At 42.7% G+C, this 18,008-nt stretch overlaps 1 protein-coding gene and 1 pseudogene across 1 annotated transcript in view; both read left to right on the top strand.

Moving 5' to 3' along the window:
- The window catches only part of LOC124620651, a 383,337-nt gene that overhangs the window by 167,937 nt on the left and 197,392 nt on the right, over positions 1-18,008 (top strand). The window contains exon 13 of the mRNA XM_047147087.1: positions 16,072-16,226. Coding sequence (XP_047003043.1) covers positions 16,072-16,226 — 155 coding nt within the window. The remainder of the gene's footprint in view (positions 1-16,071; positions 16,227-18,008) is intronic.
- Positions 8,794-8,911, top strand: LOC124552558 (annotated as a pseudogene).

Raw genomic sequence — 18,008 nt, 5'->3', positions numbered from 1 at the left:
CCATGATGTGGTAATGAAAGACCGCCGAATAAAAATTTGTGAGATTGCTGACGCTGTTGACATCTCGACCGAGCATGTGCATAAAATCCTGCTCGGAGAATTGGCTATGAAGAAGCTCCGTACGGGGTGGGTGCAGCGATTGCTTTCACTCACAATGTCTGGCGATGTTTAATCGCCATCCGCAAAACTTTTAGCAGCGTCTTGTGACTGTTGATGAAACCTGGATCCATCAGTGCACCCCAGAGTCAAGACGACAATCTAAACAATGGACAAAGGCTGGTGAAAGCGCGTTCGTAATGTGGTTGCCACTGTTTTTTGGGAATCCCAGGGAAATCCTCATAGATTACTTGAAAAAAAGTAGAACCATAACTGGACCCCATTATGCTAAATTGTTGAACCGTTTGAAATTTTCATTGTCTGAAAAGAGACAAAGGTTGGTACGTAAAAAAGTGCTCTTACACTAGGATAATGCACTATCCCAAACTTAGAGATAACAATGGCGGAAGTGCGTGAACTGGACTCTGCATTGGTTCCTCAACCACCCTATTCACGAGACTTAGCCCCAAGTGACTCTTCGGGTTCCATAACTTGAAATTTTGGCTTGCTGGGAGGAAGTTGTCATCAAATGAGAAAGTGATAGTTGCAGTGAGCGAGTATTTTGCAGAGTCTGACAGAACCCATTTTTCCGATGGGATGAAGAAGCTAGAGTATCGTTGGACCAAGTGTATATCCTTCATAGGAGACTACGTCAAGAAGTAAGGTGAGTTACTTACGAAACAAACATTTTTTCTTTCTTTTTGACTAGACTTACCAAACCACTCTCGTATTAAGCAAAACGGGTTTGAGGATGTAGGGCATATCAGTTGTCTAGAAATGTGTGTGAAATCTTATGGGACTTAACTGCTAAGGTCATCAGTCCCTAAGCTTACACACTACTTAACCTAAATGATCCTAAGGACAAGCACGCACACCCATTCCCGAGGGAGGACTCGAACCTCCGCAGTTGTCTAGAGATGAAACTGTTAATACAAGATGGGGAAAAGATGGAGGACAGCGTAAAGCCAAACGGTAGATGGCTGACTTAAAATCATGTTATCACACGCATTGTGCGCTGCCATCAGTGTACAAAACCAGTTTTATTCTTCTTTCTTTCTGTACCCGCTCATGTCATAGGCGACCGTTTTTGCTATGGTAGGTGAAACATGGACTGTGGGAAAACTGGAACAGAAGTGAATCGAAGCATTTGAATGGTGCTACAGAAGAATATTGAAAATTAGGTGGACTGATAAGGTAAGGAATGAGGAGGTTCTGAGCAGAATCGGAGAGGAAAGGAATATGTGGAAAACACCGACAAGGAGAAGAGACAGAATAATAGTACTTCTGTTAAGACATCAGAGAATGAAATACGTGGTAGTAGAGGAAGATGTAGAGGGCAAAAATTGTAGAGGAAGATAGAGATTGGAATATATACAGCAGATAATTCAGGATGTAGGTTGCAAGAGCTAGTCTGAGATGAAGAGGTTGGCGCAGGAGAGGAATTCGTGGTGAGCCGCATAAACCAATCAGAAGACAGACGACTAAAAAGAAGTTGCCTTCCTCCTCCCAATGGCTTCGGAATCAAAAAAGTGTGTATCTGAGTGGTATCTGTTCTGTCGGACATGTTCGGTGGAACAGACAACAGTGGTTATGACGCAGTTGATGTATAGATTTATATGAAGCAGAGGGTGAGGAAAGAAAGGGAATGGATTGGGTGCGAAATTGGAACTTCCAGCCGCACAGTGCACTGTGGTAAAGCAGTGGCGAAAGTTGAAAATTTGTCCCGATTCGGCTCATATTTTCAACTTTTACCATTGCGTTACCACAATACCCTGAGTGATTGGAAGTCACAATTTCCCATAAATACTTTCCCTTTCTTTCCTTATTCTCTGTTACATATAAGTGTAATCTAAAACACGCGGAAAAACTGGGCAGGATTTGAGAATGAAATTTGTTTTCTTAGTTCTATAGAAACCATATTGTTCATCAGAAGAGGAAAAAGAGACTCTGGCCAAAACATGCCTAGAAGGAGGTAGAAAATTTATCACGCAAACTAATCTACAGGAATAATGATTGTGAATTGAGCTTGGATTCATTATAGATGTGGCACATTTCTTTGCATCGTCAGCTATGACCATTGTTTGATTTCTACTCGCAAACAGTACTTGTTATCCACCGAGAAAGAACAATTAAGATAGGGAGCAGCATACTCTAAAGATGTACAGCGCACGGAAAAATTACCGTTTAAAAACCAATTAGGTGGAGGGGAATTTCGGGCAGTCTTATCTACGAACGCCTCCGCAGATAACGTGAACAGCACTTGAGAAGAACATTTTGTCCGTTTACGGTGGCGTTATGTAACCACGCCTTGATTACTGTGTCTGTCAGTCGCTCTTGAAAAATCTATTGTTTGAATTTATTTCTTTTTTCCCTATCTTAACTAATAACATAATCAAGTACAGAGTCCATTGACCGTGGTGCGTAAAAATAAGATATAACTGTAGTGTTGTCAGCAAAATATGAAAGTGTTCTTTTATCACCAATTACTCCTTGTGGCTCAATGAAGGCCTCAGTGGTGCAATAGCTCCTCGTCAAAGTCGGGCTCAAGTTCTGCCCTAATCTAGGTTTTCCGTGGTTTCCAGAAATGGCGACAGAAGAATGCAGCATTTGATCCTTACTTTCGTTGGTCCCCATTGTCGATGACATTGAGTTCGGTAAACAGTGTTTCCTTAAGAGTTCCTGTAAGCTGATATGCAGAACCCTACTCTTGAACAAAACATTTTCATGTCCTTATGCAAATGTGACAAACGTGTGTACAGATCACTGACGTCTTCGCTGCGAATAACTAAATAAAATACTCTAAGAACACTATGAAATGAGCTATTCATTGAACCAACACAGATCAGGAGGTTGCTGTATTCCTGCGTGAATTTCGTCAATGGAGAGACGGCAACAGACAGCTAGCTGCAGTCTGCATGTAATAATGGTTTCCAGTGCTAGTAGTGCTGTGGTTTAAGTTGAAATTGGCACTTTTCTAGTGAACTGTTGCTGGAATAAGTAAGAGCAGTCCCCTTTCTTTCCTCATCCTCTGCTTCATATAAATCTATACATCAACTGCGTCATAACCACTGTTGTCTGTTCCACCGAACATGTCCGTTTTGATGTCCTTCAATGAAATAACAGGCCCGCAAAACACGGGATGTTATGTTTCTTAGTTTTTCGAAAAATACTGAATCTATTCCAGATCAGCCACAGTAGCTGCAGCAAATAAACTAAGGTCTTCGGGAAACAAGTAATAACAATAAAGTTAATGCTAATGAACATATCACGTCTTACTGAAGTATTAAATGGAACTTAAGACAGTCAGTAATGACATAGGTTCGATGTTTTATTAAGAAAGGGACAGCGTTTTTTTATGTGGAGCACAGTCCTCTGACTTTATTAAAACTTCAATGGAAGAAGAAATACGTGACTGAATTCCTTCCTCAGTAACTATAGCACCATCAGATAATGGAACAGCGTACGCATTTCCAGTGAGTGTTATAATAAACGTCTTGTTTGTTACTTTGAACGCGTGGACTTACTGAGAAATGCATCGAGACCGCGAAGTCTGAAAGAATGATTCCCTTTCCAGTCTCAGTCCAACCGAGCAGTCAATATGTAGGATCTCCCATGTCTCATACCCCGAAAGAGACCAGTGAATGAGTTCAAAGATCTTAAAGTATCTTTCTAAAATACTGGGAGACATACTCTCCTTCTTGCAATCATAGCCGAAAAAATTTCCAAATATCTTCGTAAAATATTCTCTCGGCTTTTAAAGTTGAGGCCGTATCCGCTTTTATCTCGTTTATTAGTTCAGTACGTTTCAAAGTTTCCACAGAGTGGCGTGAAAGTAACTGTGCATCCTTACACTCTTGCGTGCACGTCCTTTAATATTCAGGTGCACCTCCGGAATATGAAAGGCGATTGAAAGATCAACCTTATGATGATCCTGCTGATCTTGTATGACCTTCTTTGTCACTGACAGCTGGAAAAACGAATCCGTCTAGTACACTGACTCCTAACATTACCCCTAAGTGCAATTACATATTAGGTAATAACCCCTCACCCCTCCCCTCTTCCCACCATCATCAAAATTAGCAGCTAACTAAACTTCAGAATGAAAAAAATTTCTTTCCATACTTTTGTTTTTTAAATGACGAAAGTGATATTTAGTTTCTGTAGGTGTTCCTTCAAATCACGAACTAGTGAGTCAGTGAAACAATTTGTACAGCTTATATCTGACAAACTTTGTTTATGGAATGCCAAAACAGTTCTTCAATTGTCTGTCAACCGCTAATACTACCTACAACTCTTCACAAAATAGAGCTAAGTACCTGCAGTGAGGGTAGACACTTGTTACAAAACTTGCTTCCTCTGCACCAGTCCTCTATCTAGCGACACTTGCTACACCGACTCCCTGCACACGAATTTTAAAGCAGCCCAGTTAAAATGCACTATATTTTGTAAATCACTTGATTGCTGGACTCCTTACTTTTGAGCTGACAGAAATTGGAAGATTTGAAACCGCTAATGCTTTGTGTCTGACGACTGCCATTAATAGTAATAATAATAATAATTATAATTATTATTGTTATTATTATTATGCACTGTAGACTCTACATCAGCAGAGTAGCTATCAAATTGTTGGTATTAGGCAGGGCTCTTAAATAGTTAATTTGTGTGCTGCAAGGTAACTAATGTTGTGGTATCATATATCAATACTATGCCATGCGCATCAAAGCAACGGAAATCTAAGTTCCCTGAGACGCCGACAGCGATTGTGCAGGATCTGGTGGACTCAATGATCATGCCTGCTGAACCACATCCCAGCAGCTCCGTACCACGGGCGCCCTCTCCAGCCACGATATAGAATGGCCAGCAGGAGCGTCTCAGCCCTTTTGCACTTGGATGATGATGAAGTTTGGTTTGCGGACCGCTCAACTGCGCGGTCAACAGCGCCCGTACAAAGTTCCAAATCCTACACAGTCCATTTCTAGACGATGTCACAAATGATGAAGTGGTAAGGATAACGCAAACACCCCGTCTCCGGGTAGAGAAAATCCCCAACCCGGCTGGGAATCGAACCCGCGACCCCATGATCCAGAGGCAGCAACACTAGGCACTAGACCAGGAGCTGGCCTCCTTCTTGCAACACTGCGATAGCTGGACTCTGTTTCTTCCGCGATATTTAAAATGAATTTCGTATATTTGCAGAAATACAAGTTCAATATATCTTTTGTTTGTTAACTTTTTCGCTAATCATTTCTACTGCTGTCCAGCTTTCCTACAACGGCAGTTGCCACACCACTCGGTAACCCACTTCTCCTTACCATTGCGTATGAAGTCCTACGCAACAAAATCAATTTCTGATCCATTGTGGGAACTACGTATAACTCAGACAAGGCTTTTCCATGAGATATTTAAGCATATGTGACGTATATGTCTCAATTTTGCCGTCATAGACGCATTTTAAAATGTATGTGTGTAGTGAGTGGGCAAGTAGAGGAAGACGTTATTTGTATATTAGTTTCACAAGATGAAATCTCCATCTCATTGTATCTCGTTAATGCTAGTATCTGAAGAAAATAGAATTATTGGTAACATGTGTAATCAGTATTACAGTCTTATGAAATAGTGACAATTGTAATGACCTTTTACAAATAATTTAGTTTCGTGACCGAAATGCAATCACACCCTTTTGTTTTTATCCTTCAGAAAGTTTCGTTTTACCCTTCAGAAGTAATTATCCCAAACGCTGGGAACCGCTGACCTAGTAAGATATTTCTTGGCAATGCCAACAATACCCATAACCTATTTTCATGATCCACATGGTTTGGGAAATACATGTTATGTATGGATAGCTCAAGCTGCTTTCATATTTTAAAGCTGTTGGCACCCATTTCGCAAGCAAAAGCTACACTGCATATTCATCTCTTTCCAGTTCCTTTATTATTCTTTCCAAGGTCTCAGCAGTCCTTGTGACGCCGAAGCTGCTACCAACCGCAAGTAAGGTACGGGGCACCATAAACTGAATTAACACATCAGGATATATAATTTAATCTACTATCAATGTTACTTTGTGAGCAAGAAGGTTGGAAGTTTCAAGCAGTACTCCTCCAGCTCTAATTAAGCTGCCTCATCCACGTTAGCAGTGTTAAACGACAGGACAAGCAATTGTATGCTTCGAGGGAAAACAACGAAAATTTCGAGAACTGTAATCATGCGTCAAAACAGGCTTCGGTTTAACTAGTAATCGCGTCCTAGTAACGCTATACGTAGGTCCGAAGACGGCTTGTTTCAATTGTTCAACACGACTCAATATATTGCAGTATATGGCCGGATAAATTTTCTTCAAATGCCAGAACAGTGACGATTCCCTGAAGATCAAACAAGAAAAAGTCATTCTGCTACGAAAGATTGGAGGTCTCGTGCTTAAATCACCCGAATCTCTGAATTCGCTGGTAGTCTGAGGAGGTTTTCACAGACACCGTTTAAAACATCTACATCAATATTCTGGAAGCCATTTGACGCTGTGTGGTTTAGGGTACATCTGGTAATGATCATCGGTAAGCCTCTGTATTTTCGAATTTCTAAAATTTTCTCGCTGTGGTCATTTCGTGACGAGACGTTTGTGGTAGGAAGTAAACTGTTACACGACTCTTTCCAGAAAGTCCTCTTCCGACATTTCAATAGTAAACCTGTCAGTGATACACAATGTAATGCGCGTTGTTATTTATCAAGTTGCGTAACAGAAACAGTGCTGTTTTTTTCCTTCATTCTGCTCAAGAGAGAAGGGAAAGCTGTTGGAAAATCTCATCCTTTTCAGTTAAACATCTGAACAGGCTGAGGGTGGGAGGGAGAAATCCCAGTTGGGAATTTTTTGAATGGGAATTTCAGTTACAGCATTCACCTCTGTTTCTAGGGCAAAATTAAGGTTGATTTATGTGTGTACATTTGCAACCCATTGAAACCATAGGATCACTATCAGCCAAATTCGGATACATACTACTTACTGTCTGGAAAGAAGTAATCTGGTTAATGTACATCTAGCTCCTATAGGGATGGGATGAGGATGAAAAGTATTGCCCTGCATAACTGGCACGTTGTGTAGGTAGTATCAGAATGAAACTTCCTGGCAGATTAAAACTGTGTGCGCGACCGAGACTCGAACTCGGGACCTTTGCCTTTCGCGGGCAAGTGCTCTACTATCTGAGCTACAGAAGCTTTACAGAAGCTCTCCTGCGAAGTTTCATATCAACGCACACTCCGCTGCAGAGTGAAAATCTCATTCTGGAAACATCCCCCAGGCTGTGGCTAAGCCATGTCTCCGCAATATCCTTTCTTTCAGGAGTGCTAGTTCTGCAAGGTTCGCAGGAGAGCTTCTGTTAAGTTTAGAAGGTAGGAGACGAGATACTGGCAGAAGTAAAGCTGTGAGGACCGGGCGTGAGTCGTGCTTCGGTAGCTCAGATGGTAGAGCACTTGCCCGCGAAAGGCAAAGGTCCCGAGTTCGAGTCTCGGTCGGGCACACAGTTTTAATCTGCCAGGAACTTTCATATCAGCGCACACTCCGCTGCAGAGTGAAAATCTCATTCTGGAGTATCAGAATGCATTCCATTTGGTATACGTGCAGATAGGCATGGATATCATAGAGATGGGGAGGGGGAGGATGAGATCGGCAGAAAAAAGTGTGAAGAGAAGATGGACAGACAGAGGTGCCAATAGGAGATGCAGAGAGGGAAAGGTGGGCAGAAAAACAGGGCGATGAGGAGATGGACAAATAGAGAGTGAGGGAGTGATGTATGGAGAGAGGGCAAGAGGAGACTTGCACAAAGAGAGGGTAAAAAGGAATGGACAGAGAGAATGAAAGAGGAGTGGGAATCAGGAGATGAACAGCAAGAGAGCAGAGAGAAGTTGGACAGAGGGAGAGGAAGAAAGAGCTGTATGAAGAGAGAGAATAGGAGGAGACAGGCAGAGAGATGGGGTAGACAGGATGGACAGAGGGAGGGGGAGCAGAAGATGGGCAGAGAGAGGGGGGCATAGAAGATAAGCAGAGAGAGGGAGGAGATGGGAAGAGAGAGGAGGGAGATCAGCAGAGAGCGGTGGAGGAGGGTATGATCAGAGACAGAGGGAGGAGTAGCGGAATGTGGACAGAGAGAAGGGAGGAGAAAATGCACAGGGAGAATGGGGAGGACGAAATGGAAGGAGATGGGAGGAGGAGGAGGTGGTTAGGGAGATGGGGTAGGTAGATGACGGAAAGAGAGAGGGAGGTGAATGGATTGTGCAATGCACTTGTCAGACGACTGAATAGCCTACTTTTGCGCTGCTGACTGCTGCGAGACGCGCAGGAAGAGAGTCAGTGAGTTTCTGGAAGGTACCAATAGGGATGTGGAGCTATGCCGAATCCAGTACTGTGGCCACGTGCTCTAGGTTTCTTGGTCGAGAATGCTTGATGCATACAATCCGATTGAGATGTTCCCACAGAGTGTAGATTCGATTTAAATCCAGGGAGTTTGGTGGCCAGGGGAGTATGATAACTTCATCCTGCTGCTCTTCTAACCACACACGCACGGTGCAAGCCATGTGACATTTTGCATTGTCCTGCTGGTAAATGGCATAGTGCCGGGAAAAAACAAACTGTGTGTAGGGGTGGACATAGGGGTGGACATGGTCCTCAAGGAGGCATACATATTTTTGTTGATCCATTGTGCCTTCCAGGCCAACGGCCTTTCCGCAGTGGTAACACCGGTTCCCGTCAGATCACCGAAGTTAAGCGCTGTCGGGCTGGGCTAACACTTGGGTGGGTGACCATTCGGTCTGTCAAGCGCTGTTCGCAAGCGGAGTGCCCTCAACCCTTGCGAGGCAAACTGAGGAGCTACTTGATTGAGAAGTAGTTGCTCTGGTCTCCGAAACTGACATACGGTCGGGAGAACGGTGTGCTGACCACATGCCCCACCATATCCGCATCCAGTGACGCCTGTGGGCTAAGGATGACACGGCTGCCGGTCAGTACCGCTGGGCATCCATAGCCTGTTCGGGAGGAGTTCGTTTTTTTTTTTGTGCCTTCCAGAATAGGGGCCGAACCGCACAATAACACTGGGTTCGGTGTGGGGCGCGGTGGGGTGGGTGGACTGCTGTGGTCTGTTATGCGGTTGTGAACCACTGAGAGCTAGGGCGGGGACGAAGCCTCTCCGTCGTATCTAGGTCGCCAGTTCAATAGAATACAATACAATACAAGTTTAATACCCGTATTTGTTAATCAGTTCTATCGGCCTATGGAGCTCAGCTCAAGACTGACAATCATATTTTATACTGAAAGAATTTTTTTTTTATAAATGTAATACAGGATGGGCAAAATAAAAGTGGCTCGGCAGTTATTCACAAAAAGCCAGGTGCGAGATTGATTCTTGTCCATGAATGTCGCAGAAGATGCTGTAAATGGTCATCGTTGACGTCAGTGAGAGGCTGAGATCGTTTTATCAAAATGTGAGACACGCATACCAGCTCTGCCTGAGGGGTAGGAGAAACAGCATTTTCAGCGTTTTGCTGTAACTCTTGCAGTATTTGAGGATTATTTGAGTATATTTGACCTTTCAGTCTGCCCAAAACTGAAAAATCACAGGGAGAGAGATTAAGTGATCGAGGTGGGTAGGACATTGTACAGCCTCTGCTGACTGTCTTCTCTTCACCGAACAAATGCGTAAAGGTTCTTTGTACACTTGCTCCGTCTTTCTGAAATATCCATTCAGTTGTTCTTCTTCTGGGAGCTGATCCACACTTGGATTAAACTCTTTGTGGACGTACAGGGTAGTACTAACAGTCTGGCGAAAGAATTGTGTAATCATGCCGAAAGCTGACATTGCGCACCAAACACCAGTCTTGAGATTATACAACGGCTGTTAAAAGTACTGACGGGGATTTTACGGTGTATAATGCCCCGTGGTCTCTGAGTTCAGGTGCATTGGGATTGTTAACCAGGTGTCATCTGAACAACCGAAAAACTGAGTATCCAGAAGTCGTGTTTCTTCTACACTGAGAAATACAATTTCCAGATGTTCTTCTGGTAGCTTAATCGCTAGTGGCATGCGCTGACGACTAATGGGTCGCCGGTTCAATCCCATCCAAAATAGTCATCTATTTTATGCGAAACTCTGTAGCATGTCACATGTAACTCCTTGTATATGACCTGCAGAAGACCCACTGAGCATCTTTCAGTGTAATCCAGACAAGCACTAGTCCTCAGACATTGCGTATGATCGTTCTGTGGCAGCGTCGTTAGATTTTTGTGGAGCCATATACAAGTAAACAACATAATGCATCCGAGAGCCATACGATGTACTTATTACTATTATTAGAGTTAGGTGTTATGATTGTTACTTCAAACGTGGTGGACAAAGTATAACAGATCTGTACAGTGTGAACGTTAACCAGTAACGATTGTCAGGCATTGTCAGATAGTCTATACGTGTGTCACATTTAAAGCTTATGACTTTCTGCGAAAACGTGGAACACAATTACCACACAGATTTTACAGTCTAACTCTGTAGCGAAGCTTTGTAAATACATCAACATGCTACCTCTGAATGCATGTGATAATTAACAACTCTGCAGCTAAAAAAATGAAAAGAAATGCACAATTTTTAGGCCAGACGATTATTAGAGTAATTGCAGGAAGTCCGAGAAAGTCACTGTATTTTGTTACAAATATCGTTAGTGTATCCTAATTTTCGTAACATAAGCAGAGATCCGACAGAAATTTAAAAACTTAAACGATAATATTGTCATATGTTAAACAACAACAGAATGCCTCAAGCACTCTGCCAGCAAGGGGGAGAGGAAGTTGTGGGGGAGCAGGGATTGACGAGAGTGAGCTGTAGACTAGTATGCATGAGAGATTATTGTTATGGATGGTGGGCTATTAACTGTGTTTAGAAGTCTGGAAGGAATTAAATGTCTCTGAGTTTTTTAGAAAGACTTTTCCAAAATCCAGTTCCTGATACAAAAAATTATTTAGAGAACATGACAGAGTTATGTGATGGTACAGAGAGGATATTATTTATTTTCTTGACAGCGAGTATTTCTGCTGTGCTGTGAAAGAGTTGAACATAAATAAGAGGGAGTGCAATTATTGGAAAGATGATAGAATAAATACAGAGCATGATAGTCTCTACACTTATTTGTTCGAAGGCAGGAGTGATGTGGCTCGAAATAGAGTACGTATCAAATGTATCGCATACAAGCATTCACCGCCAGTACTAGCGTGCGTGAGCTTTAGTACAAGAGTCCTTGGAGAATAGCAAATAATATGGGGAATGTTACTGACTCTACGAGATTGTTTTTAAACTCGAAAGGAAATAGGTTTTTATATTTCTGTCATGAATGAAGTGACATTGCCTGTGTGTTCAATCCATCCTGATGTGATGATTCAGCATTAACTTCAAGTTCTTAGCAGAAGTGGGACAGATTATTTCTGTGACATTTTGGATTAAGGGTGGAAACGATTCGCTGAACCGCGTCGAAATAAGTCTTTTGTAAGCGACCAAGACTGCTTGTGTTTTAGATGGATGCGGTTTCAAACCTACAAGTATGTATGCGCCAACTCTGATAAGGCAAGTAAATCAGCATTTACATGCTTGATGGCTGTGCGAATATTTGTTGGAGCTGAAATTAGATACAACTGAAGGACGTCAGCGTATAGGTGATACCTGCAGTGGGATAAAATAGTTGACACATCAGTAATATACAACGAGAAAACTAAAGGGCCCAATACTGTTCCTTACGGGACCTCTGATACATCCCTTCATTGTGACCTTTTATCTGAGACAGCTAAATAAATTACCAGGTGTATGGCTCTTAATTTCATCATGGGGTGGTAAAAATTTGGAGTAATCGCACTTCTTTTATTTCCCTTGAACTATTAATGCAAGTTAGCTGCCAACGGAGTGTTTTGGTATTTTTTCTCTGTGAAATCAGAGGCTAATTTGTTGTAGATAAGAATTAACTGTGAGCCCTAGGCTACTTTCTAGTAGTGTTGCTTCTGCATAAATGAATGCTATTCCTGAAGATGTGTTTTAGCTTTGTGGAACTAAACGGTTATTTCAATCGAAGGGTGAATGTCGCATTATCTTTGCGGTCTTCAGACTGTACGGAAGGTGGGCAGGAATTAAAGTATCTACGTAGTACTGATATCTGGTTCTTTTTATAACAGTGAATTCTCACTAACTGGTTATTCACTGCAGGTAACACAATTTTGCTGTTTTACTGCTATCACAGTGAAGTATAATGTCTCTGAAAGTATGGTAATTTGTTCTTTTATCTATTGTAAATGAGCATATTTAACAAGTCACGCTGCTTACGGGTCCGGGAACCCTTTTTGTGTTGTTAGCCACTCTTTTATCCCTGTAGGCGATTTATTTTCATTGATTACTGCCTGAAGCATCGCGTAATTTAGCAGACAGACGGTGTTCACTGAATAAATCGTCACTGCAAAATAATACTAAGATGTCAGAGGCCGTACTTTTTACTTTACTATTGAAGCATCTCCGTTGGTAACAAATTTCATTTTATAATGTCCTTGCAGAATTCCTCAATGATGTTTAGAATTAATTACGAAACTCTGTCACGATATTTAGTAAAGTTTGTGGAAGAGACAGGGTATTTATAATTTCCGGAACTTAATCGCATGGTTAGGAAAACAAACATTCGACTATATAGTTTTTTAGATAAATCTGTAGATTATTTATATCGGAACCAGCGTGCATTTTTTACTTTTCAAAGTGATACATGGGATTATAATCCAGATCCGTTAAAAAATTGAGGATTGCTCAGCAAGCAGCTGAAAAATACATGCTGGGCATTAGTAGGAGTCACAGCAGATCGAAGAAATGTATCAGGGAAAGGAGTGAAAGCAACCAGGTTGGTTGACTTCTACCGTTAGTTTCTTACATCACGTGTACACCTTTGGCATAAGTCTGTAAACGTCAATCGACATTTTCAGTTATATCATGTCTGATACTTGAGGCCCTTTGTTAAATTTATACCGTGGTGGTGTTGGCTTAATGATTTGGTTTGAAAGGAGCGAAAGTTGCCATTTTAGATGTCCATTATTTTTCTGTATGGTGGCAGCCATGTGTTTTGTAACTGTGATTCAGCTGTATTCTGTGTTTATGTTTTATACGCTTATACATTTCTAAACAGAGCAGAAAAAATGGAGCTACTGACATATGTGCTCTATTGATACTTCGTAGAATGTAGCTTTAAGGTTACTATAACTAATGTATTAGAGTACCATAATTCTGTGTGTTCATTGCTTAATTTTCAAATATTGGGACTGTGTTATCGTTCTTTGGTAAACATGCCCTGAGGATGGCGATAATGTGCCGCCGAAATTAGTCGTGTGATAGAATAAGGCCATTCTCAAGATACAGCTGTGGTGGTACTTTTTCTCATATATGTATAATCAGCTGAAATCCCTCGTCCATGCAGCGAGAAGGACATACAGTACCGAATTTGTCTAGCACTTGTCTTGTAAATAAACTGCTTGACAAAAAAGTGAAGGAGGGGGTAGAGTGTTGGGGAGGAGTAAACGAAATGAAACTTCACTGTTTGAGATATTATGTTACGTTATTCCAGTGACTGCAGAATCGATTGAATTTTACGAACATCTTGGCAGCATCAGCCAGTTACATGTATGGTTTTGGACTCACTCTGGCCTGGATGCATGCACTCATTCGGTTGGGAAGGGTGTCACAAAGTTGTTGTATGCTCTCCTCGGACAAGCTGACTCGCATCTGTTGTAATGGTCACTGATATCGCGGTTGCTGGCACTGGGACAGGCTTGAAGTCCGAGGTGGTCCCACAAAAGTCCTATCGGGAACGGATCTGATGATCTTGTTGGCCAAAGGAGTACCACATCATCACGCAGACAGTTGAGAGAGACATGTGCCATGTGAAGACGGGCAGTGTGCTGTAAAAATGGCAATAACCTGAAGTCGTATACTATCGCTCCCCACTCCTTTGTGCCTCTCCAAAATATTGGAAGAAGTTCAAAACCGCAGTTCATTGCTAAACACAGTACGACGCCATTTATCGGCAGTGCATGCTTTCCGCTGACGACACCAGTCCGACCGTAGCCGTTTGTGTTAACACCAGGCTTTGCATGGGACATCAGTTCCCTAGTCCGGATGCTGATAATGTCCGACCAATGTTGTGGGATGAAACAGATTGTACCATGTACGTGATGAACATCAAGGCGATCCTTCCATGTGGTGGTCAGACGCAGTCGACCGAAACCTTGACGACCAGTATGCCTGCGATCACATACCTATGCCGTCGAACAGCAGGCCATTCTCACATCTATATACCCCATAAATCTAGATGTTGCACGATTCAATCAACCGGCCAAATGGAGACCCCCAATGAGGTCACCTTTGAGACTGTGTTGATAACGCTTTCTAACATGAGTACGTATCTTCCCCATGTCCTTCCTAGTGAGCACTGGACATCACAACATGTTAACCACACCAGCCGTCATAACAACACTAAACATGAACAGCTCTAATGAATGCAATCTGGTGGCTGTTCTACCTGACACGCAGAATTTTAGCCCTAATCATTCACATACCTGCCGCTGGCACGTATGTGTAGGAAATCATACTGACATCTGACCATGTCTTCGAGGTGCTTCACTTTTTTTGTCAGGCATTGTATGTAGTTATACAGTCACATAAATTATCCTTATAACGCTTTATTACAATGTATCTTGACATTAATCATTACATAAAGCGCCTCTTTATGGCATGACTACTGGAATTCGACCTCTGTGATGCTTACCTGTGAACAGTAACTTTCCCTCCTGTGATATATTTCGGTTTGCTTCCTCAGCTGCAACAACTACTCATCATTGCACCTACTGTCAAATAAGTATGACATTGAAGTTTCACCTCAGCTCAACATGTAAATAAAGAACATTATGTATTTATTCGATTTGATGTTAGCAACTAGCGCAGTACCCTATGTTCACTCCATACATGTTTCCACTACGAGAAAAGCTCGAGACGACGTTTTAACAGGACGTTTGTAAATGATATTACAAGGTGTGCAGGAGGAACAAGGATTAGTATTGCTGAGACTGAAATAATAATCTAAAGAAGGCTTTTATCGAAAAGTGAATGCCGAATAGTTGATGATGATGATGATGATGTTAAAAAAAAAGTCGAAAACATTCCATCCCAGTCAAATTTAGTCACATATTTCTTTATTTCGTTAACAGAACTACAAATCCATCTTCAAACGAACGACTATGCAAAGTAAGGCAATTATAAACCTGTACCGTCTGCTGTGGTATCACTACTATATTTCTTTTATTTTTCCTGGATTCTGTCCCTTATCTTCAGGGGATCGGCACGTTAATCAGGATCTGACGATGTTAGTAGTAGAGGGTGGCCGGACGCTCTTCCTGTCGCCACCCCTCCCCTACCACTCCCTCCCCCCTCCCACTAGGACAGACACTATGTATCCCAGCTGTTTGTTTCTAGTGTTGACTATGTGAAAGTGCAAGGACGTTTTGGAAATGTTTACGAACCGTGTAACTGCCGCTGGACGTAGGTAGCAGCCCGGTATTCACCTAGATGGATTTGGAAAACAGCTGGAAAACCGTCTACCAGGCTGGCAGACACACCACCCTTCGTCGTTAATCCATCGGGCGGATTCAATCGGTTGCCGGCACTCCTCAGCAAAAATGTAAAAATACGTAATCATTTGCACGAAAAGCCTGTAGTGTCAAATTGATTTTGTCGTACATTCGTTCAAATCATGTAATAGGTTACATGCATTTTCTTCCCTGCTATTTGAAATGGACGGTCTAGATACTGCTGGATTTTAATCTAATATGACGTATGGAGAATTTTATCATTTTTTGTCGGGGATATTTCTTTCTACTGACTCTGCGACCTATGATGGTGAAAACAAAGACTAACAATTCTCTTCTTGTTTCAGGCATCAGAGTAATACTCGACTTCGTGCCCAACCACAGCAGCGATGAACACGAATGGTTCATTGCTTCCAGTGACCCTACGCACGAAAACTACACCAAGTATAAGGACTACTACGTATGGCTGAATGGGACTTACGGTACGCCGCCAAACAACTGGGTGAGTTGTATGTTCAGAGCACAGATCAGTAGCTGGTGTATACATCGTAACTTAGCTTGTAATCTCCCCGTTTACTTAGCTACATAAGTGACTTAGCTTCAAAAGTGACTGTGAACTGAAATGCCCTTTTATGTAATTAAGACTCATGAAATTGTAACGCAATCTGGATGCGATATATAGATTAAAGGACCTACAACAAATGGGGTTTACTTCACGCAACGTAAGATAACAGGCAAAGTAAAGGGTTAATCGGTATGCTTGGGTCAGCATGCGTACCTAATATGTTCCAAAACGCTGCTCATAAAAACGGGATATTGTGGTCCTCATACCTCGGTTTCTGTTGGCGATAAAAATAGTTAGGATCAGTGTTTTGGTTAGCTCTTGGGCAAGAGACCATTTTTATACGTAACTGACTGATCGTCATAGTGTAACTATCCTACAGTATAGGGTCAAAATATGAATATTACACACTTCCTCCTGCTTAAGGAAATGGAACAAATTAGTTGATTCTTTTTGCATTTGATGTAGACTGCAGTGAGCTTAATGGGACGTGTGGAGGCACCGTCAGTTCATGGGCTGTCCCTCAGAAAACTGTTTCTCTTACTACACTCAAGATCAGAAAAAACGGAACACTTTGAACGACTAAAGATAGGACGTTTATATTCGCAGGACATGTACATTAGTATGTTCTGCAGAAATGATTAGCGTTCCAGTCACCTCGGTTCAGCGTGTGTCGGTGTTGCCAAGTAGGCACAGGGTCCGGCATGAGCTCTGATAACTTGCTGCATGCGTGGTGGCATTGACGCGTATAAGGCGCGAATGGTTCCAAGATTCATCTGTGATGATTGCCATTGGGTCACAACGCTGCACCCGTCGTTTCACCATATCGCACACATTTTACATTGGCGACATGTCTGGTCATCTGGCGGGCCAGGGCAAAAGGCTGACATCTGGTGACAACAAGAAGGCACGTGTTCGTGCAGCATCATGTGGTCGTACGATGTTTTGCTGAAAAATGTGTCGGGTGCCGTTCAGAAATTATGGCTACGGATCGCGGGATGTCATCCACGTAGGGCACACTGGTCACAGTGCCCTGGACACGCGCAACTGTGATTTGTGGTTGTATCCAACAGCACCCCACACCATAAGGCTTGGAGATGCCACTGTATGTCTTGTGCGAATGCAGTCACTGTGATGCCGATCCCCCTGTCTTCGGTGAACCAAAATGCGGGCGTCATTTTTCGAACATACAAAACCTGGATTCGTCCGAAAACACTATTTGATTCCATTCCTGTCCCCAGTGGTGTCATTTCATGCACCATCGCTGTCTAGCATGTTTCTACATATTCGTCAAAAGTAGGCGGAGAAGTGGACGACGCGCACGTAATCCATGCCGTAATAAACGGCAACGAACTGTCACCTCTGATAGTGTACGATGTGTTACACTGTTTCACTGATGCGCCAGAGCCGAGAAGGACGCAGACCTGTCCTGCAGTGCCACTCGGATGAGGTGTCGATCTCCTCCGGGGTGGTCTGGGCGGTGCGACCTGACCCTTCTTGTCGTGTTCTAGGCCTTCCGTGAACCATTCTGCACACACCCGTTGCACTGACGAGACACTTCGTCCCACACGAGCAGTGATTTCCCGGATGGATGCATCACATTCTCTCATGCCAATATTGAGCCCTCTTTCAAACTCAGCGATTTGACGGTACGGTTCGCGCATACGTCTGCGACGCATCCTGCACGTCTGCTCAAGTCACACAGATCCATTACCTTCTTCT

The sequence above is a fragment of the Schistocerca americana genome, chromosome 1 (assembly GCF_021461395.2).
Source record: "Schistocerca americana isolate TAMUIC-IGC-003095 chromosome 1, iqSchAmer2.1, whole genome shotgun sequence".
Classification (NCBI taxonomy): domain Eukaryota; kingdom Metazoa; phylum Arthropoda; class Insecta; order Orthoptera; family Acrididae; genus Schistocerca; species Schistocerca americana.
The sequence above is the reverse complement of the archived record's forward strand: the minus strand, read 5'-3'. Positions and strand labels throughout refer to the sequence as shown.